The sequence below is a fragment of the Oncorhynchus keta genome, chromosome 19 (assembly GCF_023373465.1).
Source record: "Oncorhynchus keta strain PuntledgeMale-10-30-2019 chromosome 19, Oket_V2, whole genome shotgun sequence".
NCBI classification, from domain to species: Eukaryota; Metazoa; Chordata; class Actinopteri; order Salmoniformes; family Salmonidae; genus Oncorhynchus; species Oncorhynchus keta.
The window spans coordinates 17,639,092-17,664,416 of record NC_068439.1 but is presented as its reverse complement, the minus strand read 5'-3'; the positions used below and the strand labels follow the sequence as shown (position 1 = coordinate 17,664,416).

The 25,325-nt window shown below is 43.3% G+C and overlaps 1 protein-coding gene across 1 annotated transcript in view; it reads right to left on the bottom strand.

The window, feature by feature from the left end:
• LOC118397958 (potassium voltage-gated channel subfamily H member 8-like) overlaps positions 1–25,325 on the bottom strand; it is a 139,650-nt gene that overhangs the window by 64,172 nt on the left and 50,153 nt on the right. Inside the window, exons 4-6 of the mRNA XM_052469899.1 lie at positions 20,008–20,150; positions 16,548–16,782; positions 15,436–15,593 (exon numbers count right to left, since the gene is read on the bottom strand). Of these exons, the coding sequence (XP_052325859.1) occupies positions 15,436–15,593; positions 16,548–16,782; positions 20,008–20,150 (536 nt within the window). The remainder of the gene's footprint in view (positions 1–15,435; positions 15,594–16,547; positions 16,783–20,007; positions 20,151–25,325) is intronic.

Here is a 25,325-nt window from a genome sequence, read left to right as displayed (position 1 = left end):
GCGTCATACCCATGAAGGCTCAAGGCTGTCAGTGCAGTCAACCAAGGTAGATTAACAACAACATATCACAGTCATAGCAAGTACAATGTTAATGAGAATGCTGGTGCTGTTCAGGCCAACTACAGTTGAAGTCGGAAGTTTACATACACCTTAGCCAAATACATTTAAACTCAGTTTTTCACAATTCCTGACATTTAATCCTAGTAAAAATTCCCTGTTTTAGGTCAGTTAGGATAGCCACTTTATTTTAAGAATGTGAAATGTCAGAATAATATGATATAAAATGACTTATTTTAGCTTTAAGTTCTTTCATCACATTCCCAGTGGGTCGGAAGTTTACATACACTCAATTAGTATTTGGTAGCAGTGCCTTTAAATTGTTTAAATTGGGTCTAACGTTTTGGGTTGCCTCCACAAGCTTCCCACAATAAGTTGGGTGAATTTTGGCCCAGTCCTCCTGACAGAGCTGGTGGAACTGAGTCAGGTTTGTAGACCTCCTTGCTCGCACACACTTTTTCAGTTCTGCTCATGTGGTGTGCATACTGGCGGTAGAGAAGTCAGGCGCAGGAGAGAAAAGACTGTGTTACAACGGATCAGTTTAATGATAAAAATCACCTTGAACAAAAAACAATATATACAATGGGACAAAAACCCCAGACACAACGTGCACAAGCACTTACAATAAATAATACCTGACAAGGACATGTGGGGAACAGAGGGTTAAATACACAACATGTAATTAATGGCGTTGAAACCAGGTGTGGGAAGACAAGACAAAACAAAACAAATGGAAAATTAAAAGTGGATCGGCGATGGCTAGATAACCGGTGACGTCGATCGCCGAACGTCGCCCGAACAAGGAGAGGGACCGACTTCGGGGGAAGCTCACAAATTTTCTATGGCATTGAGGTAAGGGCTTTGTGATGGCCACTCCAATACCTTGACTATGTTGTCCTTAAGCCATTTTGCCACAACGTTGGAAGTATGCTTGGGGTCATTGTCCATTTGGAAGACCCATTTGCGACCAACCTTTAACTTCCTGACTGATGTCTTGAGATGTTGCTTCAATATATTCACATATTTTTCCTCCCTCATGATGCCATCTATTTTGTGAAGTGCACCAGTCCCTCCTGAAGCAAAGCACCTCCACAACATGATGCTGCACCCCCATTCTTCATGATTGGGATGGTGTTCTTCGGCTTGCAAGCATCCCCCTTTTTCCTCCAAACATAACGATGGTCAATATGGCCAAACAGTTCCATTTTTGTTTCATCAGACCAGAGGACATTTCTCCAAAAAGTATGATCAGAGTCCCCATGTGCAGTTGCAAACCGTAGTCTGGCTTTTTTATGGCGGTTTTGGAGTAGTGGCTTCGTCCTTGCTGAGCGGCCTTTCAGGTTCTGTCGATATAGGACTCGTTTTACAGTGGATATAGATACTTTTCCTTCAGCATCTTCACAGATCATTGCTCACGAGGGGCGCAGCGGTCTAAGGCAGTGCATCTCAGTGCAAGAGGCGTCATTACAGTCCCTGGTCGAATCCAGACTGTATTACATCTGGCAGTGATTGGGAGTCCATACTGCGGCGTACAATTGGCCCAGCATCGTCTGGGTTTGGCCGTTGTTGTAAATAAGAATTTGTTCATAACTTACTTGCCTAATTAAATAAAGGTAACATATTATTTATTTTTTATTATAAATTAAATCTGCATCATTGTTGTCAGCACTATCTTTCAGAGCAGATCAGCAATATTCAATTCTATAAAATTATACCAATGGCATCATTAAAAAATCATCATCATCCTCATCATCCGTCTTGTGATCTTCAACAGGAATATAGTTCTCCTCCATGCTTTGAGTAAATACACTGCTGCATATTCTCACACTTCTTTCATTTCTTTGACATTTGAGTGCTTGGTGTTGAAGGCACTGTGAGAGAGAACGAATGCAGATAGTGATTTCCTGTGAACAGGAACTCACAAATGCCCTGTGTGTGCGTGCCAAATAGTACCCTATTCCTTATACAGCGCACTATATTTGACCAGAGTCCAACGGGTCCTGGTCAAAAGTAGTGCACTATATTGTGAATAGGGTGCCATTTGGTACACACTGCGTCTTTAACAAGGCAATGAAAATGAGCAGCAATCTCCCCTTGCCACCCAGGCTGATAGTAAAGCTATAGCTCACTGCAACAATGCTGTAAACTCAGAACCACACACACAGTAAACCAATGGCAATAAACCAGTGCTGAGCTATACAAAATACACAACCATGTCTGAGGTCAAAGTAAGCACTTTCTAAAGTCCCTTCAAAGCCCTGTTCCATTTCAAATCCCACTAGCTGTCCAATCCGTACGTTCCCTCTCTATAACAACTGATTTCAGGCCTGTTAAAATGCTCATATGGCATCAATAAAGAGTGTTTGTGACTGACAAGGATCTTTCAGTGGAAAAAATAGCAATCATACACTTCACTTCAGGTGGGCTGTAAGTGTGTGATGAAAGTCTTTGTGTGTGTGTGTAAATCTCTATCCACTTACATATGCTTTCACCTCCCTCCCTCCCTCCCATACAATGTGCAGCACATTATAGCAGTTTCCCAGAAAGACTTCGGAACTGCTCCTCAGGCAATCTCGAACAGCAGTCCATCATAACACAGCTCCTTAGACCTTAGCCACCACACACACAGCCACCACCACACACACACACACACACACACACACACACACACACACACACACATTTACAAACAGCCTTCTCTCTGGGACTAACTGAGAAATAGTGGGAGAATGTGTGTGTGTGTGTACATTTGCATGCTTGTGCGTGTGCGCAGGTTTGCACAAATGGAGGGGGAAGATGGTTAAGAGTAAGAAAGTGGGCCAGTAATTGTGTAGAGAGGTAACAAAACAGAAAGGAGGCACTTTCAAGAAAGGGAGAAGGACGATGGGAAAATAGAGATGAAGGGTAGAGAGGAAGTGGATTTAAAAGAGAGAGAGAGAGAGAGAGAGAGAGAGAGAGAGAGAGAGAGAGAGAGAGAGAGAGAGAGAGAGAGAGAGAGAGAGAGAGCAAAAGAGACAGAAAGAAAGAGAGAGAGTGAGAAAGAATCAGAGAGAAAGAGAGTCAGAGAGAGAGAGCGAGATAGAGTCAAAGAGAGAGCAAAAGAGAGAGTCAGACAGACAGACAGACAATCAATAACCCCCAAACCAACCATGCCCACACCCCATTTAGAACCCCTCAGATCAGACCTATGCCAAAGGTGCTTCCACAAAGTACTGAGCAAAGGGTCTGAATACTTAAGTAAATGTGATATTTCAGTTTTTTATTTTCATAAATTTGCAGAAATTCTAAAAACCTGTTTTTGCTTTATCATTATGGGTTATTGTGTGAAAATTAATGAGGAAAAAAATGATTTAAGCAATTTTAGAATAAGGTTGCAACATAACAAAATGCGGAAACAGTCAAATGGTCTGAATACTTTCAGAATACACTGTAAACGCCAAAACTGGACAAACACTTGACACCCTCAGCAAACAAGGGGACAAACACCTACCTGAAGGTGACAGGGTTCCCTCCCCCATATGCCACCCTAGACACAACTACGACAACATAACCAACAAAAACGTGTCACAACTCCTGCAGTTCTGTCGCACGCTGGGTATGTATGTTGTTAATGGTAGGCTTCGAGGGGACTCAGTGGGTAGGTACACCTACGGTACGTACAATTATAGCTCATCTGTTTGCAGTAGTACTGTAGAATACTTTATCATTGATGTCATCCAAATTCTCTCAGAGCGTTCACAGTCAGCCCACTGACACCCCTGTCAGATCACAGTAAAATCACAGTCTACTTGAACAGAGCAATACTCAATCACGAGACATCAAAGCCAAAGGAACTGAATAATATTAAGAAATGCTATTGATGGATGGAAAGTAATGTGGAAACCTACAAAAAAACAATTAGGCAACAACAAATTCAACCCTTGTTAGCCTTTTGTGACTACGGGGCAGTATTTTCATTTTTGGACGTTCCCGTAGTAAACTGAATATTTTGTCAGGACAAGATGCTAGAATATACATATACAGTATTTGACTTCTCAATTTCCCTATCAAAAAAATTGCAAAAACCTAAGAAAGAAATTGAGAATCCTATCCAGTAAAAAACAGAGACCCAGAAAACCTGAGCCTACACCTTCACTGTGGTGAATCACTAAAACACTATGGAAGAAGAAGGAACAGCACATCAGAAATCAGCTCAATCTAATTGAAGAAACCATAGAATCTAACCACTTTTGGGAAAATTGAAACACACCAAACAAAGAACACGAAGATCAAGACAAAGGAATGACTGTGGACTACAGGAAAAAGAGGACCGAGCACACCCCCATTTCCATTGACAGGGCTGCAGTGGAGCAAGCTGAGAGCTTCAAGTTCCTTGGTGTCCACATCACCAACAAACTAACATGGTCCAAGCACACCAAGACAGTCGTGAAGAGGGCATGACAAAACCAATTTCCACTCAGATTGGGCATGGGTCCTCAGATCCTCAAAAGGTTCGACAGCTGCACCATCGAGAGCATCCTGACTGGTTGCATCACTGCCTGGTATGGTAACTGCTCGGCCTCTGACCGCAAGGCACTACAGAGGGTAGTGCGAATGGCCAAATATGTCACTGGGGCCAAGCTTCCTGCCATCCAGGACCTCTATACCAGGCGGTGTCAGAGGAAGGCCCTAAAAATTGTCAAAGACTCCAGCCACCCAAGTCATAGACTGTTCTCTCTGCTACCGTAAGGCAAGCGGTACCAGAGCACCAAGTGCCAAGTGCTCCAAGTCCAAGAGGCTTCTAAACAGCTTCTACCCCCCCAAGCCATAAGACTCCTGAACATCTAATCAAATGGCTACCCAGATTATTTGCATTACCCCCCCACCACTCTCCCCCTCTTTTACGCCGCTGCTACTCTCTGTTGTTATCATCTATGTATAGTCACTTTAATAACTCTACCTACATGTACATATTACCTCAACTAACCAGTGACCCCACACATTGACTCTGTACCGGTACCACCCTTTATATAGACTCGCTATTTTTATTTTACTGCTGCTCTTTAATTACCTGTTTCTTTTATTTCTTATTCTTATCTGTAATTGTTTTAACTGCATTGTTGGTTAGGGGCTCGTAAGTAAGCATTTCACTGTAAGGTCTACCTGTTGTATTCGGCGCATGTGACTACAACATTTGATTTGAAAACAGAGAAATTGAGATTTATGGGTAAACCACTTCTCCAATCTTTTTGTCTCTATAACAAAGAACAAACAGCAAAAACATATACATTATCAAATGCAAAATCTTAGAATCAACTATTAAAGACTACCAGAACACACTAGATTCTCCAATTACGTTGAATGAACTACAGGAGATAATACAAACCCTCCAGCCCATAAAGGCCTGTGGGGATGATGGTATCCTAAATGAAATGATCAAATATTCAGACCACAAATTCCAATTGGCTATACTTAAACTCTTTAACATCATCCTCAGCTCTGGGGCCCCAATATTTGATCACCCCAATTCACAAAAGCGGAGACAAATTTGACCCCAATAACTACCGTGGGATATGCTTCAACAGTAGCCTTGGGAAAATCCTCTGCATTATCATTAACTGCAGACTCGTACATTTCCTCAGTGAAAACAATGTACTGAGGAAATGTCAAATTGGGTATTTTCCAAATTATCGTACGAAAGACCATGTATTCACCCTGCACACCTTAACTGACAAACAAACAAAGTCTTCTCATGCTTTGTTGACTTCAAAAAAGCTTTTGACTCAATTTGGCATGAGGGTCTGCAATACAAATTGATAGAAAGCGGTGTTGGGGGGAAAACATACAACATTATAAAATCCATGTACACAAACAACAAGTGTGCGGTTAAAATTGGCAAAAAACAGTCACATTTCTTTCCACAGGGCCGAGGGGTGAGACAGGGATGCAGCTTTAGCCCCAAACTCTTCAACATATAAATCAACGAATTGGCGAGGACACTAGAATAGTCACCCTACTATCTTAAGTCAAATGTCTACTGTTTGCTGATAATTTGGTGCTTTTGTCCCAAACCAAGGAAGGTCTACAGCAGCACCTAGATCTTCTGCACAGATTCTGTCAGACCTGGGCCCTGACAGGAAATCTCAGTAGTACAAAAATAATGGTGTTCCAAAAAATGTCAATATTTTAACAATAACAATATATATCTTTGCCTAAACATCAGGGCACAGGTAACTTCCACATAGCTGTCAAGAATGGCAAGAATGGCCTTCTACGCCCTCAAAAGGAACATTTGACATGCTAATTAGACTCTGTATGCAGAATTCTTCAAAAACATCCCCTGTGTATAATGTAAAACACCAAATAATGCATGCAGAGCAGAATTAGGCTGATACCCCATAATTATCCAAATCCAGAAAAGAGACTTTCAATTCTACATCCACCTGAAAGGAAGCGATTCTCAAATCTTCTATAACAAAGCCATCACCTGATCCCTTCCATTCTCACGATAACCATTATAGGATTATAATGGCACTTTGGCCTTCTGAGCGTCATAGTGTTGGATAGAAGTCATTGTTGTATACAGTAGATGAGGAATTTGAAGTGGTTAACCGGAGTTAATATACTCTTAGAAAAAAAAGGTACTATCCAGAAACTAAAAGGGTTCTTCGACTGTCTCGATTGGAGAACCCTTTGAAGAACTGTGAGAGGAAGAGAGAGAGAGAGAGAGAGAGAGAGAGAGAGAGAGAGAGAAGAGAGAGAGAGAGGAAGAGAGAGAGAGAGAAATAGTGTGAGAGAGGAAGAGCGAGTGGAGGTACTGTGAGGAGAAGATGGAAAAAGAAACAGAAAGGATAACAACAGAGGTCAAAGGGAAGAGAGTGAACATGGAGAAACTGAATGAGAATGAGAGAGACAGAAAGGGAGAGTCAGCACAGGGACCCCTTGTCTCATTCTGGTGAAATATGGCCTACAGCCTTAGCAGGGACATCACTCTAGACACTCGACAATTACCCTGCGTGGCTGGGCTCCCCTGGCATCGCCTCCACCGGCCCCGGTGGCTGCATGCTCAAACCAGTGTCCTCTGGGACACCATGGTATTTTCACTAATAGAGTCTGGAACCAAGCAGTGCTTACGCCCGGAGCACTTGAGCACCCTGTCATTCTCCCTCTCTCCCTCTCTCCCTTTCTCTCCCTCTCTCTCTCTCGATCTCTGTCTCTTTGTCTTGTCACCATTTCTATCCATTTCTTTCTTTGATGAACTCTCTCTCCATCTCACCTTTACCATTTACTCTCTCGTTGTCTATGTATTTTCTCCCCCCTTTCTCTCTCCCTCTATATCTCTCTTTCTCTCTCCCTCTATATCTCTCTTTCTCTCTCCCTCTATATCTCTCTTTCTCTTGTGTTCGCTCTTTTCATTATGTTTTCATGTATCTTCTCCCTCTTTTTCTCTCTCTCTCACCATCCTGACCCAGTCTCAATTAGTCACAGCACGATTCCATTGTTGATTTCCTGCTGTCATATGATGTTATAAAGAATCACACAGGTTGTTCCAGTTATTCTCTGTGATGAGTGATTGATTATGCGTTAATGTGTGTGTGTGTATGTGTATGTGTCCAATATATTAGTTCAATTTGATTCAATTTAGTGGATCCAAAGTAGAGGAGAGACCTATCTGACCAGAGACTGATTCTTCCTGATCCTCAGCCACAGAGAGCAGCGTTTCAAATTGGGTAACATCATTCAATTGCTGAAATTGTTCTAATTTGCTAAATATCTGCAGTTTTGCCATACAACTATTCTCAACGGAACCATGGATACCTGCTCGTCGAACATCTCATTCCAAAATCATGGGCATTAATATGGAGTCGGTCCCCCCTTTGCAGCTATAAATACCAGCACTCTTCTGGGAAAGCTTTCCACTGTGTTGGAACATTGCTGCGGGGACTTGCTTCCATTCAGCCACAAGGACATTAGAGAGGTTGGGCACTGATGTTGGTCGATTAAGCCTGGCTCACAGTCAGTGTTCCAATTCATCCCAAAGGTGTTCGATGAGGTTGAGGTCAGGGCTCTGTGCAGGCCAGTCAAGTTCTTCCACAATGATTTCGACAAACTATTTCTGTATGGACCTCGCTTTGTGCCTGGGGGCATTGTCATGCTGAAACAGGAAAGGACCTTCCCGAAACGGTTGCCACAAAGTTGGAAGCACAGAATCGTCTAGAATGTCATTGCATGCTGTAGTGTTAAGATTTCCCTTCACTGCAACTACAGAGCCTAGCCCGAACCATCAAAAACAGCCCCACACCATTATCCTCCTCCACCAAACTTTACATTTGGCACTATGCATTGGGGCAGGTAGCGTTCTCCTGGCATCCGCCAAACCCAGATTCGTCCGTCGGACTGCCAGATGGTGAAGCGTGATTCATCACTCCAGAGAACGCATTTCCACTACACCAGAGTCCAATGGCGGCGAGCTTTACACCACTCCAGACGATGCTTGGCATTGCGCATGGTAATATTAGGCTTGTGTGCAGCTGCTCGGCCATGGAAACCCATTTCACGAAGCTCCCGATTAACAGTTCTTGTGCTGACGTTGCTTCCAGATGCAGTTTGGAACTCGGTAGTGAGTGTTGCAACCGAGGACAGACAATTTTTATTCGCTACGCCTTTCAGCACTCGGGGGTCCCATTCTGTGAGCTTGTGTGGCCTGTCACTTCGCGGCTGAGCCGTTGTTGCTCCTAGACGTTTCCACGTTACAATAACAACACTTACATTTGACTGGGGCAGCTCTAGCAGGCCAGAAATTTTACGAACTGACTTGTTGGAATGGTGGCATCCTATGACGGTGCCACATCAAAAGTCCCTAAGCTCTTCAGTAAGGCCATTCTACTGCCAATGTTTGTCTATGGAGAATACATTGCTGTGTGCTCCATTTCATACACCTGTCAGTAACGGGTGTGGCTGAAATAGCCAGATCCACTCATTTGAAGGGGTGTCCACATACCTTTGTATATATAGTGTATTATTATACTAGAACAGTAAAGGCTCTGATGGCACAATGTGATGGAGCTGTTTCCCTTGTGCTTTTTATGAAATCAATACACAGAAACACGTGTGGGAAAACCACCAGTTCCTCTGTGTTATAAAGTAATCAATGCTATCCATTCTTTTCAAATGCCACTTGTGTCTCAGCCCAGGTACTGTAAATACAATACAATACCATTGAATTAGATATTACCAATCAATCAAATCAAATCATCAAATCAAATTTTATTTGTCACATACACATGGTTAGCAGATGTTAATGCGAGTGTAGCGAAATGCTTGTGCTTCTATTTCCGACAATGCAGTAATAACCAACAAGCAGCACTGTAGAAAATATTACACTCAACTGAACGACTTGATTAGTGTAGTGTTAGCTAGCTACATAGTTGTCTTTGCTGTCTTCGTATCCAAGATAATTGTGTAGTTTAGAGTGTGTAGTCTTAGAGTGATTATCTTAATTTACCGAGGTTAGCTAGCCAGCTATTTGTCGTCCTTAACGTAGGAGATACTGCTAGCTAGCCAACAGCTAGCCAACGTCTACCGAATAGAACTTCCGCACTCAACACTCAACAACCCGGTCGCATTCCGCTTCGCTCCACAGGTAGTATCACATTTTCATTTCATTTCATTACAGCACAACGGTTTGATTTGTTTGATCGTAGCTAGCTACATAGCTAGCTACATAGCCGTCTTTGTATCTAAGATAATTGTGTAGTCTAGAGCGATTTTCTAGGTTAGCTAGCCAGCTATTGTCGTTCTTTTAATGCAACGTAACGTAATCAACACTGCTAGCTAGCCAGCTAGCCAGCTAGCCAGCTAGCTCCTGAATAGCAGCACTGTAGAAACTATTACACTCAACGGAACGACGTGATTAGTGTAGTGTCAACAACGCAGCCACTGCCAGCTAGCCTACAAAGTCAACAACGCAGCCACTGCCAGCTAGCCTACTTCAGCAGTACTGTATCATTTTAATCATTTTAGTCAATAAGATTCTTGCTACGTAAGCTTAACTTTCTGAACATTCGAGACGTGTAGTCCACTTGTCATTCAATCTCCTTGCATTAGCGTAGCCTCTTCTGTAGCCTGTCAACTATGTGTCTGTCTATCCCTGTTCTCTCCTCTCTGCACAGACCATACAAACGCTCCACACCGCGTGGCCGCGGCCACCTAATCTGGTGGTCCCAGCGCGCACGACCCACGTGGAGTTCCAGGTCTCCGGTAGCCTCTGGAACTGCCGATCTGCGGCCAACAAGGCAGAGTTCATCTCAGCCTATGCCTCCCTCCAGTCCCTCGACTTCTTGGCACTGACGGAAACATGGATCACCACAGATAACACTGCTACTCCTACTGCTCTCTCTTCGTCCGCCCACGTGTTCTCGCACACCCCGAGAGCTTCTGGTCAGCGGGGTGGTGGCACCGGGATCCTCATCTCTCCCAAGTGGTCATTCTCTCTTTCTACCCTTACCCATCTGTCTATCGCCTCCTTTGAATTCCATGCTGTCACAGTTACCAGCCCTTTCAAGCTTAACATCCTTATCATTTATCGCCCTCCAGGTCCCCTCGGAGAGTTCATCAATGAGCTTGATGCCTTGATAAGCTCCTTTCCTGAGGACGGCTCACCTCTCACAGTTCTGGGCGACTTTAACCTCCCCACGTCTACCTTTGACTCATTCCTCTCTGCCTCCTTCTTTCCACTCCTCTCCTCTTTTGACCTCACCCTCTCACCTTCCCCCTACTCACAAGGCAGGCAATACGCTCGACCTCATCTTTACTAGATGCTGTTCTTCCACTAACCTCATTGCAACTCCCCTCCAAGTCTCCGACCACTACCTTGTATCCTTTTCCCTCTCGCTCTCATCCAACACTTCCCACACTGCCCCTACTCAGATGGTATCGCGCCGTCCCAACCTTCGCTCTCTCTCCCCCGCTACTCTCTCCTCTTCCATCCTATCGTCTCTTCCCTCTGCTCAAACCTTCTCCAACCTATCTCCTGATTCTGCCTCCTCAACCCTCCTCTCCTCCCTTTCTGCATCCTTTGACTCTCTATGTCCCCTATCCTCCAGGCCGGCTCGGTCCTCCCCTCCCGCTCCATGGCTCGACGACTCATTGCGAGCTCACAGAACAGGGCTCCGGGCAGCCGAGCGGAAATGGAGGAAAACTCGCCTCCCTGCGGACCTGGCATCCTTTCACTCCCTCCTCTCTACATTTTCCTCCTCTGTCTCTGCTGCTAAAGCCACTTTCTACCACTCTAAATTCCAAGCATCTGCCTCTAACCCTAGGAAGCTCTTTGCCACCTTCTCCTCCCTCCTGAATCCCCCTCCCCCCTCCTCCCTCTCTGCAGATGACTTCGTCAACCATTTTGAAAAGAAGGTCGACGACATCCGATCCTCGTTTGCTAAGTCAAATGACACCGCTGGTTCTGCTCACACTGCCCTACCCTGTGCTCTGACCTCTTTCTCCCCTCTCTCTCCAGATGAAATCTCGCGTCTTGTGACGGCCGGCCGCCCAACAACCTGCCCGCTTGACCCTATCCCCTCCCCTCTTCTCCAGACCATTTCCGGAGACCTTCTCCCTTACCTCACCTCGCTCATCAACTCATCCCTGACCGCTGGCTACGTCCCTTCCGTCTTCAAGAGAGCGAGAGTTGCACCCCTTCTGAAAAAACCTACAATCGATCCCTCCGATGTCAACAACTACAGACCAGTATCCCTTCTTTCTTTTCTCTCCAAAACTCTTGAACGTGCCGTCCTTGGCCAGCTCTCCCGCTATCTCTCTCAGAATGACCTTCTTGATCCAAATCAGTCAGGTTTCAAGACTAGTCATTCAACTGAGACTGCTCTTCTCTGTATCACGGAGGCGCCTCCGCACTGCTAAAGCTAACTCTCTCTCCACTGCTCTCATCCTTCTAGACCTATCGGCTGCCTTCGATACTGTGAACCATCAGATCCTCCTCTCCACCCTCTCCGAGTTGGGCATCTCCGGCGCGGCCCACGCTTGGATTGCGTCCTACCTGACAGGTCGCTCCTACCAGGTGGCGTGGCGAGAATCTGTCTCCTCACCACGCGCTCTCACCACTGGTGTCCCCCAGGGCTCTGTTCTAGGCCCTCTCCTATTCTCGCTATACACCAAGTCACTTGGCTATGTCATAACCTCACATGGTCTCTCTTATCATTGCTATGCAGACGACACACAATTAATCTTCTCCTTTCCCCCTTCTGATGACCAGGTGGCGAATCGCATCTCTGCATGTCTGGCAGACATATCAGTGTGGATGACGGATCACCACCTCAAGCTGAACCTCGGCAAGACGGAGCTGCTCTTCCTCCCGGGGAAGGACTGCCCGTTCCATGATCTCGCCATCACGGTTGACAACTCCATTGTGTCCTCCTCCCAGAGCGCTAAGAACCTTGGCGTGATCCTGGACCCTGTCGTTCTCAACTAACATCAAGGCGGTGGCCTGTTCCTGTAGGTTCATGCTCTACAACATCCGCAGAGTACGACCCTGCCTCACACAGGAAGCGGCGCAGGTCCTAATCCAGGCACTTGTCATCTCCCGTCTGGATTACTGCAACTCGCTGTTGGCTGGGCTCCCTGCCTGTGCCATTAAACCCCTACAACTCATCCAGAACGCCGCAGCCCGTCTGGTGTTCAACCTTCCCAAGTTCTCTCACGTCACCCCTCCTCCGCTCTCTCCACTGGCTTCCAGTTGAAGCTCGCATCCGCTACAAGACCATGGTGCTTGCCTACGGAGCTGTGAGGGGAACGGCACCTCAGTACCTCCAGGCTCTGATCAGGCCCTACACCCAAACAAGGGCACTGCGTTCATCCACCTATGGCCTGCTCGCCTCCCTACCACTGAGGAAGTACAGTTCCCGCTCAGCCCAGTCAAAACTGTTCGCTGCTCTGGCCCCCCAATGGTGGAACAAACTCCCTCACGACGCCAGGACAGCGGAGTCAATCACCACCTTCCGGAGACACCTGAAACCCCACCTCTTTAAGGAATACCTAGGATAGGATAAAGTAATCCTTCTCACCCCCCTTTAAAAGATTTAGATGCACTATTGTAAAGTGGCTGTTCCACTGGATGTCATAAGGTGAATGCACCAATTTGTAAGTCGCTCTGGATAAGAGCGTCTGCGAAATGACTTAAATGTAAATGTAATGTAAATGTAATCTAACTGACAATTCCAAAACTACTGTCTTATACACAGTGTAAGGGGATAAAGAATATGTACATAAGGATATATGAATGAGTGATGGTACAGGGCAGCATACAGTAGATGGTATTGAGTACAGTATATACATATGAGATGAGTATGTAGACAAAGTAAACAAAGTGGCATAGTTAAAGTGGCTAGTGATACATGTATTACATAAGGATGCAGTCGATGATATAGAATACAGTATATACGTATGCATATGAGATTAATAATGTAGGGTAAGTAACATTATATAAGGTAGCATTGTTTAAAGTGGCTAGTGATATATTTACATCATTTCCCATCAATTCCCATGATTAAAGTGGCTGGAGTTGGGTCAGTGTCAATGTCAGTATGTTGGCAGCAGCCACTCAATGTTAGTGGTGGCTGTTTAACAGTCTGATGGCCTTGAGATAGAAGCGGTTTTTCAGTCTCTCGGTCCCAGCTTTGATGCACCTGTACTGACCTCGCCTTCTGGATGCTAGCGGGGTGAACAGGCAGTGGCTCGGGTGGTTGATGTCCTTGATGATCTTTATGGCCTTCCTGTAACATCGGGTGGTGTAGGTGTCCTGGAGGGCAGGTAGTTTGCCCCCGGTGATGCGTTGTGCAGACCTCACTACCCTCTGGAGAGCCTTACGGTTGAGGGCGGAGCAGTTGCCGTACCAGGCGGTGATACAGCCCGCCAGGATGCTCTCGATTGTGCATCTGTAGAAGTTTGTGAGTGCTTTTGGTGACAAGCCGAATTTGTTCACCCTCCTGTGGTTGAAGAGGCGCTGCTGCGCCTTCTTCACGACGCTGTCTGTGTGAGTGGACCAATTCAGTTTGTCTGTGATGTGTATGCCGAGGAACTTAAAACTTGCTACCCTCTCCACTACTGTTCCATCGATGTGGATAGGGGGGTGTTCCCTCTGCTGTTTCCTGAAGTCCACAATCATCTCCTTAGTTTTGTTGACGTTGAGTGTGAGGTTATTTTCCTGACACCACACTCCGAGGGCCCTCACCTCCTCCCTGTAGGCCGTCTCGTCATTGTTGGTAATCAAGCCTACCACTGTTGTGTCGTCCGCAAACTTGATGATTGAGTTGGAGGAGTGCGTGGCCACGCAGTCGTGGGTGAACAGGGAGTACAGGAGAGGGCTCAGAACGCACCCTTGTGGGGCCCCCGTGTTGAGGATCAGCGGGGAGGAGATGTTGTTGCCTACCCTCACCACCTGGGGGTGGCCCGTCAGGAAGTCCAGTACCCAGTTGCACAGGGCGGGGTCGAGACCCAGGATCTCGAGCTTGATGATGAGCTTGGAGGGTACTATGGTGTTGAATGCCGAGCTGTAGTCGATGAACAGCATTCTCACATAGGTATTCCTCTTGTCCAGGTGGGTTAGGGCAGTGTGCAGTGTGGTTGAGATTGCATCGTCTGTGGACCTATTTGGGCGGTAAGCAAATTGGAGTGGGTCTAGGGTGTCAGGTAGGGACACTGCTTTAAAACAGCTATAAACTCCGTGGTTCGAGCCCTAGATACTGATTGGCCGAAAGCCGTGGTATATCAGACCGTATACGGGTATGACAAAACATTTATTTTTACCCTTCTAATTACGTTGATAACCAGTTTATAATAGCAATAAGGCACCTCTGGGGTTTTTGGTATATGGCCAAAATATCACGGCTAAGGGCTATATCCAGGAATTGCACATTGCATTGTGCGTAAGAACAGCCCTTAGCTGTGGTATATTGGCCACAGAGGGTAGTGTGTACGGCCCAGTACATCACTGGGGCTAAGCTGCTGCCTGCCGTCCAGGACCTCTACACAAGGCTGTGTCAGAGGAAGGACCTAAAAATTGTCAAAGACTCCAGCCACCCCAGTCATAGGCTGTTCTCTATGCTATCGCATGGCAACCGGTACCGGAGCGCTAAGTCTAGGATTACTTTAGATATTGATCCCATAACAAATGTGAGATGGAATGTGCTTGGCAGATACAATGGCTAGATACAGTACTGTATTAAAACCCAATCTAGTCCTTGCAAATGTAATGGTTTTAATATGTATTCTTCAGTGATTTGGCAAAAAAAACTCACCCCTGCTTTCTAAAACATTTAATTCCCTCTTTAAATGAATGACAATACACCACCCAGCATCACAGTGATTTCAACCAATCAGAAAACTCACCACGCTGACTTTGAAGGCATAGAGGAGGTCAAAGGGCAGCGCGGCGACCAGGTCAATGATGAACCACGTGGTCATGTAGTGGATGCAGATCAACCGCGCACTGAAAATCACTTGACCAGACTTACTCACGTAAGTGGTACGGAAACTGAACACAATGTCTGGGAGGAAAAGAGGGAGAGAGAACGAGATAGAGGGAGGGAGAGAGAGAGATAGAGAGGGAGGGAGGGAGGGAAGGAGAGAGTGGTGGGTGTAAGGTTACAGATCCATGATTTACTATCAGATAATGTAATAAGTACTGTTTTGGATTCTCTATCCATTTTGAGGTTGGTTAGCACGTTAGTTTAAACACACTGATTGGAGACACCTCGTTAGTGAGGATATGTTTCACCTGAGCTGGCCCAACTGGCATTTAAGACCTACAGTGTATCAGGAAGAGGCAACTTTGGGAGAGCTACACCTCATGTTAGTGCTTCCACTTTAGTTAGCCAAAAATACATCTGAGTTTTATTTGTTTTGATTCATATTCGTTTTACTCCCTATCCTAAATTGGTGTGAGTTGATTTCCTTTAGTTTTTCCTCTGATGCAAATGTATTGGGCTTTAAGAAGCCCTTATCAGTTACTTTCCAACTTTCATGGGTGTCTTTCAACCAATTATGAACCCCTTTCTGTTTTGTCTTTGTTGTCGAAGTTTCTTTTTATTAGTTCCCTTTTCTGTGAGCGGTGACATTTTGAGTTTGTCCTTCGGGAACGTAACAGTACACACAAATACACTATCAGTGTAACTGAGGTTACTGAGCTGCTGGACAACAAACTATACACACTGTCCCTAACCTTAACCCTTTCCCTGACCATAACACTGTCCCTAACCATAACCCTAACCTTAACCCTTTCACTGACCCTTTCACTGTCCCTAACCAAAGCCTAACCTTAACCATTTCACTGACCCTAACACTGTCCCTAACCATAACCCTAAACTTAACCCTTTCACTGACCCTAACACTGTCCCTATCCAAAGCCTAACCTTAGCCCTAACCCTAACCCCAACCCAACCATAAGCCTAACCGCATGCCACGTAACCCCTCCCATACACACATATGACCCTCCCTTATACCTATAATAAAGAGTATCTCCACAGCGATGTCGCTGACTGTAGTGCTCCTGGTGAGGTCATCGTCTCCGATGAAGCAGACGTTGTAGGGCACTGTCACGGCAACGTAGAAGGTGGCCAGCAGGATCAGCCAATCCCAACCCGCCTTGAAGGTGCTGAAGTGAAGCAAGATGAACTTGGACTTCTTGGCGTCCGCCACCTTGTACTCTGGCAGAGCAGGGGGGTCCCCAAAAACATTCTGATTGGATGAAAGGAGAGGGGAAAAACATTCTGATTGGAGGAAAGTAGAAGGGAACACATTTTGATTGTATGAAAGGAGATGGAAGTAGAAAGGGGAGTCCATAATACATTTGGGATCCAAAGAAAACTGTCTGAGTAAAGTATATGCTTGTTGGCGAGTTAGGGTTGTTATAAAAAACATGTTTATTAATCAAAGGAGATAGGAAGAATATCTAAAAGACAGATCTTTAAAAAGGAAATCTGCAGTTCAAACAAAAATAGAGTGGTCAACCAATGTTTTGGTTAACAGCAAAGGGATGGGGCTGGAGAAATGTAACTATTCATAGACAGATCTATGGATACCAGGACTGACCATGCATCAGATCAAAATGACAGTTTGAACCATGTTTCGAAGCTACACATAGTCCATTTTACAGACAATGGAATAAAACAAGCTTATATTTGGGGTTCTAATATGATACATGGTACGACAGTTGAACTAAGCACATGAGGGAAAAAAGTTATATTCTTCAATAATCAAGAGCTATACGGAATGTAATTTATTCAAAAGTTTTAAAAAATGTATGTAGAAATTACAGATTAGATGTTCAAGAGTCTCATGGCTTGGGGGTAGAAGCTGTTTAGAAGCCTCGTCATTGTCGGTGATCAGGCGTACCACTGTTGTGTCATCGGCAAACCTCATGATGGTGTTGGAGTCGTGCTTGGCCGTGCAGTCATGAGTGAACAGGGAGTACAGGAGGGGACTGAGCACGCACCCCTGAGGGGCCCCCGTGTTGAGAATCAGAGTGACGGATGTGTTGCTGCCTACCCTTACCATCTGGGGGTGGCCCATCAGGAAGTCCAGGATCCAGTTGCAGAGGGAGGTGTTTAGTCCCAGGGTCCATAGCTATTTATGAGCTTTGAGGGCACTATGGTGGTGAACGCTGAGCTGTAGTCAATGAACAGCATTCTCACATAGGTGTTCCTTTTGTCCAGGTGGGAAAGGGCAGTGTGGATTGCAATAGAGATTTCTCACATCAAGGGTGTTGATGTGAGCCATGACCAGCCTTTCAAAGCACTTCATGGCTACAGACATGAGCGCTATGAGTTGGTAATCATTTAGGCAGGTTACCTTAGTGTTCTTGGGCACAGGAGCTATGGTGGTCTGCTTAAAATATGTTGGTATTACAGACTCGGACAGGGAGAGGTTGAAAATGTCAGTGAAGACAAATGCCAGTTGATCAGCGCATGCTCGCAGTACACGTCCTGGTAATCCATCTGGCCCTGCGGCCTTGTGAACGCTGACCTGTTTGAAGGTCTTACTCACATCAGCTGCAGAGAGTGTGATCACAGTCTTCAGGAACATCTGGTGCTCTCATGCATGTTTCAGTGTTATTTGCCTCGAAGCGAGCATAGAGGTAGTTTAGCTCATCTGGTAGGCTCGTGTCACTGGGCAGCTCTTGGCTGTGCTTCTCTTTGTAGTCTGTAATGGTTTGCAAGCCCTGACACATCCGACGAGCGTCACAACCGGCGTAATATGATTAGTTCTTAATCCTGTATTGACGCTTTTCCTGTTTGATGATTCGTCGGAGGGGATAATGGGATTTATTCTAAGCTTCACGCTCCTTCCCTCTCCTCCATGGCTTCTGGTTGGGGTATGTACGTATGGTTACTGTGGGGACGACGTCATCGATGCATTTATTGATGCAGCCAATGACTGATGCGGTGTACTCCTCAATGCCATCGGAGGAATCCCGGAACATATTCCAGTCTGTGCTAGCAAAACAGTCCTGTAGCTTAGTATCTGCTTCATCTGACCCCTTTTTCACTGATCGAGTCACTAGTGATCCCTGCTTTAATTTTTGTTTGGAACAGGAATCAGGAGGATATAATTATGGTCAGATTTGCCAAATGGAGGGCGAGGGAGAGCTTTGTAAGCGTCTCTGTGTGTGGAGTAAAGGTGTTCCAGAGTTCTTTTCACTCTGGTTGCACATTTAACATGCTGATAGAAATTTGTTAAGACATATTTAAGTTCCCCATTAAAGTCCCCTGCCACTAGGAGCGCCCCCTCTGGGTGATCATTTTCCTGTTTGCTTATTGTGGAATACAGCTCATTGAGTGCGGTCTTAGTGTCAGCTTCAGCCTGTGGTGGTATGTAGACAGCTACGAAAAATACAGATGAAAACTCTATAGGTAGATAGTGTGGTCTACAGCTTATCATGAGATACGATACCTTATGCAAGCAAAACCTAGAGACTTCCTTTGATATCGTGCACCAGCTGTTGTTTACAAAAATACATACGCCCCTTGTCTTACCAGACCGCGCTGTTCTATCCTGCCGGTACAAAGTATAACAAGCCAGCTGTATGTTGATAATGTCGTCGTTCAGTCACGACTCCGTGAAGCATAAGATATTACAGTTTTGAATGTTCCGTTGGTAGTTTAATCTTCCGTGTAGGTCATCGATTTTATTTTCCAAAGGTTGCACGTTTCCTAGCAGAATGGAAGAAAGTGGGGGTTTATTTGATCGACTACAAATTCTCACAAGGCAGCCCGCCCTCCGGACCCTTTTTCTCTACCTTCTCTTCACGCAAATTACGGGGATCTGGGCCTGTTTACGGGAAAGCAGTATATCATTCACGTCGGACTCGTTAAAGTACAAAAAGGATTTTGCTCATTCGTGGTAAGTAATCACTATTCTGATGTCCAGTTCTGATGTTTTCGGTCATAAGAGATAGTAGCAGCAACATTATGTACAAAATAAGTTGCAAAATAAGTTACAAACAATGTAAAGAAACAAACAAAAAACAATCGGTTAGGGACACGTTAAACATCAGCCTTCTTCTCCGGCTCCATCTTAATGTTGGTTGTTAGGGTGTGTAGTGTTTATGGTGTGTAGTGTTGATTGTTAGGGTGTGTAGTGTTTGTTGTTAGGCTGTGTAGTGTTGGTTGTTAAGGTGTGTTGTGTTGGTTGTTATCGTGTGTAGTGTTGGTTGTTATGGTGTGTTGTGTTGGTTGTTACGGTGTGTAGTGTTGGTTGTTAGGGTGTGTTGTGTTGTGTTGTTTGTTAGGGTGTGTTGTGTTGTTTGTTAGGGTGTGTAGTGTTGTTTGTTAGGGTGTGTAGTGTTGGTTGTTAGGGTGTGTAGTGTTGGTTGTTAGGGTGTGTAGTGTTGGTTGTTATCGTGTGTAGTGTTTTAGGGTGTGTAGTGTTGGTTGTTAAGATGTAGTGTTGGTTGTGTCTTACCTTGTTGAGTTTGATCTTGCTCTTCTTCCTCTTCTTGTTGTCTTTGCTGTGGAGGTGACCAGAGATGTGGTAGAGTACAGTACTGCTCCGCAGACGAGTCGAACTGAACGAAGAGACAGTTTTCAGACCCCCTTGTCGGCGCTCTGCAAACACAAAAACATGTACAGACACAGGCATGCACACAGACAGACTGTATTACTATACAATCAAACTACATGGTCCTCTGGAAAAGCTCATAGAAAAATTAAGAGAAAAAATTGAGGGGAAAAGAATGATGTTTGGATGAAATGCTTAATATCAACACTAGTTACAGTGACAATTAATATGTAACCCACCAGCGCTCACAGTCTCACATCACAATAAGACATTCATCACTTTCTCAAACTTCAAATTTCTAAGTTATTCCAAACCTCTAATTTCAAAGTGTTTAAGGTTAAGTTTAATCATGAACTCCAAATTCTTAAATGTAAGTCATTAACTCTGAATGGTTAAGGTAAGGCATTAATTCTGAATGATTAAGGTAAAGCATTAACTCTGAATGGTTAAGGTAAGGAATTAACTCTGAATGGTTAAGGTAAGGCATTAACTCTGAATGGTTAAGGTAAGGCATTAACTCTGAATGGTTAAGGTAAGGCATTAACTCTGAATGGTTAAGGTAAGGCATTAACTCTGAATGGTTAAGGTAAGGCATTAACTCTGAATGGTTAAGGTAAGGCATTAACTCTGAATGGTTAAGGTAAGGCATTAACTCTGAATGGTTAAGGTAAGGCATTAACTCTGAATGGTTAAGGTAAGGCATTAACTCTGAATGGTTAAGGTTAACTTAACTTAACTGAATGGTTAAGGTATTAACTCTGAATGGTTAAGGCATTAACTCTGAATGGTTAAGGCATTAACTCTGGCATTAACTCTGAATGGTTTAACTCTGAATGGTTTAACTCTGAATGGTTAAGGCATTAACTCTGAATGGTTAAGGCATTAACTCTGATTAACTCTGAATGGTTAAGGCATTAACTCTGAATGGTTAAGGCATTAACTCTGCATTAACTCTGAATGGTTAAGGCATTATTAACTCTGAATGGTTAAGGCATTAACTCTGAATGGTTAAGGCATTAACTCTGAATGGTTAAGGCATTAACTCTGAATGGTTAAGGCATTAACTCTGAATGGTTAAGGCATTAACTCTGAATGGTTAAGGCATTAACTCTGAATGGTTAAGGCATTAACTCTGAATGGTTAAGGCATTAACTCTGAATGGTTAAGGTATTAACTCTGAATGGTTAAGGTTTTAACTCTTAATGGTTAAGGAAAGGAATAAACTCTTAATGGTTAAGTTAAGGTATTAACTCTGAATGGTTAAGGTAAGGCATTAACTCTGAATGGTTAAGTTAAGGCATTAACTCTGAATGGTTAAGGTAAGGCATTAACTCTGAATGGTTAAGTTAAGGCATTAACTCTGAATGGTTAAGGTAAGGCATTAACTCTGAATGGTTAAGGTAAGGCATTAACTCTGAATGGTTAAAGTATTAACTCTGAATGGTTAAGGTAAGGAATTAACTCTTAATGGTTAAGTTAAGGTATTAACTCTGAATGGTTAAGGCATTAACTCTGAATGGTTAAGGTAAGGCATTAACTCTGAATGGTTAAGTTAAGGCATTAACTCTGAATGGTTAAGTTAAGGCATTAACTCTGAATGGTTAAGGTAAGGCATTAACTCTGAATGGTTAAGGTAAGGCATTAACTCTGAATGGTTAAAGTATTAACTCTGAATGGTTAAGGTAAGGAATTAACTCTGAATGGTTAAGTTAAGGCATTAACTCTGAATGGTTAAGTTAAGGCATTAACTCTGAATGGTTAAGGTAAGGCATTAACTCTGAATGGTTAAGGTAAGGCATTAACTCTGAATGGTTAAGTTAAGGCATTAACTCTGAATGGTTAAGGTAAGGCATTAACTCTGAATGGTTAAAGTATTAACTCTGAATGGTTAAGGTAAGGAATTAACTCTTAATGGTTAAGTTAAGGTATTAACTCTGAATGGTTAAGGTATTAACTCTGAATGGTTAAGTTAAGGCATTAACTCTGAATGGTTAAGGCATTAACTCTGAATGGTTAAGGCATTAACTCTGAATGGTTAAGGCATTAACTCTGAATGGTTAAGGCATTAACTCTGAATGGTTAAGGCATTAACTCTGAATGGTTAAGGCATTAACTCTGAATGGTTAAGGCATTAACTCTGAATGGTTAAGGCATTAACTCTGAATGGTTAAGGCATTAACTCTGGGTTAAGGCATTAACTCTGAATGGTTAAGGCATTAACTCTGAATGGTTAAGGCATTAACTCTGAATGGTTAAGGCATTAACTCTGAATGGTTAAGGCATTAACTCTGAATGGTTAAGGCATTAACTCTGAATGGTTAAGGCATTAACTCTGAATGGTTAAGGCATTAACTCTGAATGGTTAAGGCATTAACTCTGAATGGTTAAGGCATTAACTCTGAATGGTTAAGGCATTAACTCTGAATGGTTAAGTTAAGGCATTAACTCTGAATGGTTAAGGCATTAACTCTGAATGGTTAAGGTATTAACTCTGAATGGTTAAGTTAAGGCATTAACTCTGAATGGTTAAGTTAAGGCATTAACTCTGAATGGTTAAGTTAAGTCATTAACTCTGAATGGTTAAGTTAAGGCATTAACTCTGAATGGTTAAGGTATTAACTCTGAATGGTTAAGGCATTAACTCTGAATGGTTAAGGCATTAACTCTGAATGGTTAAGGCATTAACTCTGAATGGTTAAGGCATTAACTCTGAATGGTTAAGGTATTAACTCTAAATGGTTAAGTTATTAACTCTGAATGGTTAAGTTAAGGCATTAACTCTGAATGGTTAAGTTAAGGCATTAACTCTGAATGGTTAAGGTATTAACTCTGAATGGTTAAGGTATTAACTCTGAATGGTTAAGGTATTAACTCTGAATGGTTAAGGCATTAACTCTGAATGGTTAAGGCATTAACTCTGAATGGTTAAGGCATTAACTCTGAATGGTTAAGGCATTAACTCTGAATGGTTAAGGCATTAACTCTGAATGGTTAAGGCATTAACTCTGAATGGTTAAGGCATTAACTCTGAATGGTTAAGGCATTAACTCTGAATGGTTAAGGCATTAACTCTGAATGGTTAAGGCATTAACTCTGAATGGTTAAGGCATTAACTCTGAATGGTTAAGGCATTAACTCTGAATGGTTAAGGTAAGGAATTAACTCTTAATGGTTAAGTTAAGGTATTAACTCTGAATGGTTAAGGTAAGGCATTAACTCTGAATGGTTAAGGTAAGGCATTAACTCTGAATGGTTAAAGTATTAACTCTGAATGGTTAAGGTAAGGAATTAACTCTTAATGTTTAAGTTAAGGTATTAACTCTGAATGGTTAAGGTATTAACTCTGAATGGTTAAGTTAAGGCATTAACTCTGAATGGTTAAGGCATTAACTCTGAATGGTTAAGGCATTAACTCTGAATGGTTAAGGCATTAACTCTGAATGGTTAAGGCATTAACTCTGAATGGTTAAGGCATTAACTCTGAATGGTTAAGGCATTAACTCTGAATGGTTAAGGCATTAACTCTGAATGGTTAAGGCATTAACTCTGAATGGTTAAGGCATTAACTCTGAATGGTTAAGGCATTAACTCTGAATGGTTAAGGCATTAACTCTGAATGGTTAAGGCATTAACTCTGAATGGTTAAGGCATTAACTCTGAATGGTTAAGGCATTAACTCTGAATGGTTAAGGCATTAACTCTGAATGGTTAAGGCATTAACTCTGAATGGTTAAGGCATTAACTCTGAATGGTTAAGGCATTAACTCTGAATGGTTAAGGCATTAACTCTGAATGGTTAAGGCATTAACTCTGAATGGTTAAGGCATTAACTCTGAATGGTTAAGGTATTAACTCTGAATGGTTAAGGTATTAACTCTGAATGGTTAAGGTATTAACTCTGAATGGTTAAGGTATTAACTCTGAATGGTTAAGGTATTAACTCTGAATGGTTAAGGTATTAACTCTGAATGGTTAAGGTATTAACTCTGAATGGTTAAGGTAAGGTATTAACTCTGAATGGTTAAGGTATTAACTCTGAATGGTTAAGGTATTAACTCTGAATGGTTAAGGTATTAACTCTGAATGGTTAAGGTATTAACTCTGAATGGTTAAGGTAAGGTATTAACTCTGAATGGTTAAAGTAAGGTATTAACTCTGAATGGTTAAGGTATTAACTCTGAATGGTTAAGGTATTAACTCTGAATGGTTAAGGTATTAACTCTGAATGGTTAAGGTATTAACTCTGAATGGTTAAGGTATTAACACTGAATGGTTAAGGTATTAACTCTGAATGGTTAAGGTATTAACTCTGAATGGTTAAGGTATTAACTCTGAATGGTTAAGGTATTAACTCTGAATGGTTAAGGCATTAACACTGAATGGTTAAGGTATTAACTCTGAATGGTTAAGGTATTAACTCTGAATGGTTAAGGTATTAACTCTGAATGGTTAAGGTATTAACTCTGAATGGTTAAGGTATTAACACTGAATGGTTAAGGTAAGGGTTAAGTTTGGTATAGGCTTAAAACAGAAATATCAAAAACAACTTTCTATCGCTGGGTTCAAACTTGAAGACTGATGCTTACGTCCATCAGTGATCGCCATCCACAACACCCTAGCAAAAGAGAAACCTATTTGAAGTTAACAGTGCTCACTGTTGCCCCTAGTGGCTGGCTTCCACATCATCTCCCAACATCCTCAGACGTTGAATACTGACTTGTATCACGGGTGACCTGGCTGGTGTAACAGAAGGGTCATATCACAGAAACGTTTAGACGTTTTCCTGAATTTAAAGAAAAAAGTCATCATGGCCCCGTTTCTACTTTTCAGCTCAACCTATTGGTCCTCAATGACAAAGTGGGAGTCTCTATATAAAACTGTTTTGAATAATATATATATTTTTAAATTGTCTTATTCTACTGTGGTGGGATTGGTAAGGCCTATTGATTTGTTATAGAGGATGCGAAGTTGGGGCTAGGCATGACTGTGTGAATGTGTAAGTGTGTGAGTGCGTGCGTGTGTACATGTGTGTGTTTGTGTGCTTGTCTCTGACAGAGGACAGAGGTATTAAGAGTATGCATTTTATTGCTAGAGGAGAAGAAGACACCTGTGTTGCTCTGGGGAGATATCAGTAATATCTGGTCCTTCCCCCAGAACCAAGGTGATAACTGCTTCTGAGTGTCTGTGTCTAGGGGCAACTTTACCCTGCTTATCAAGTGTAT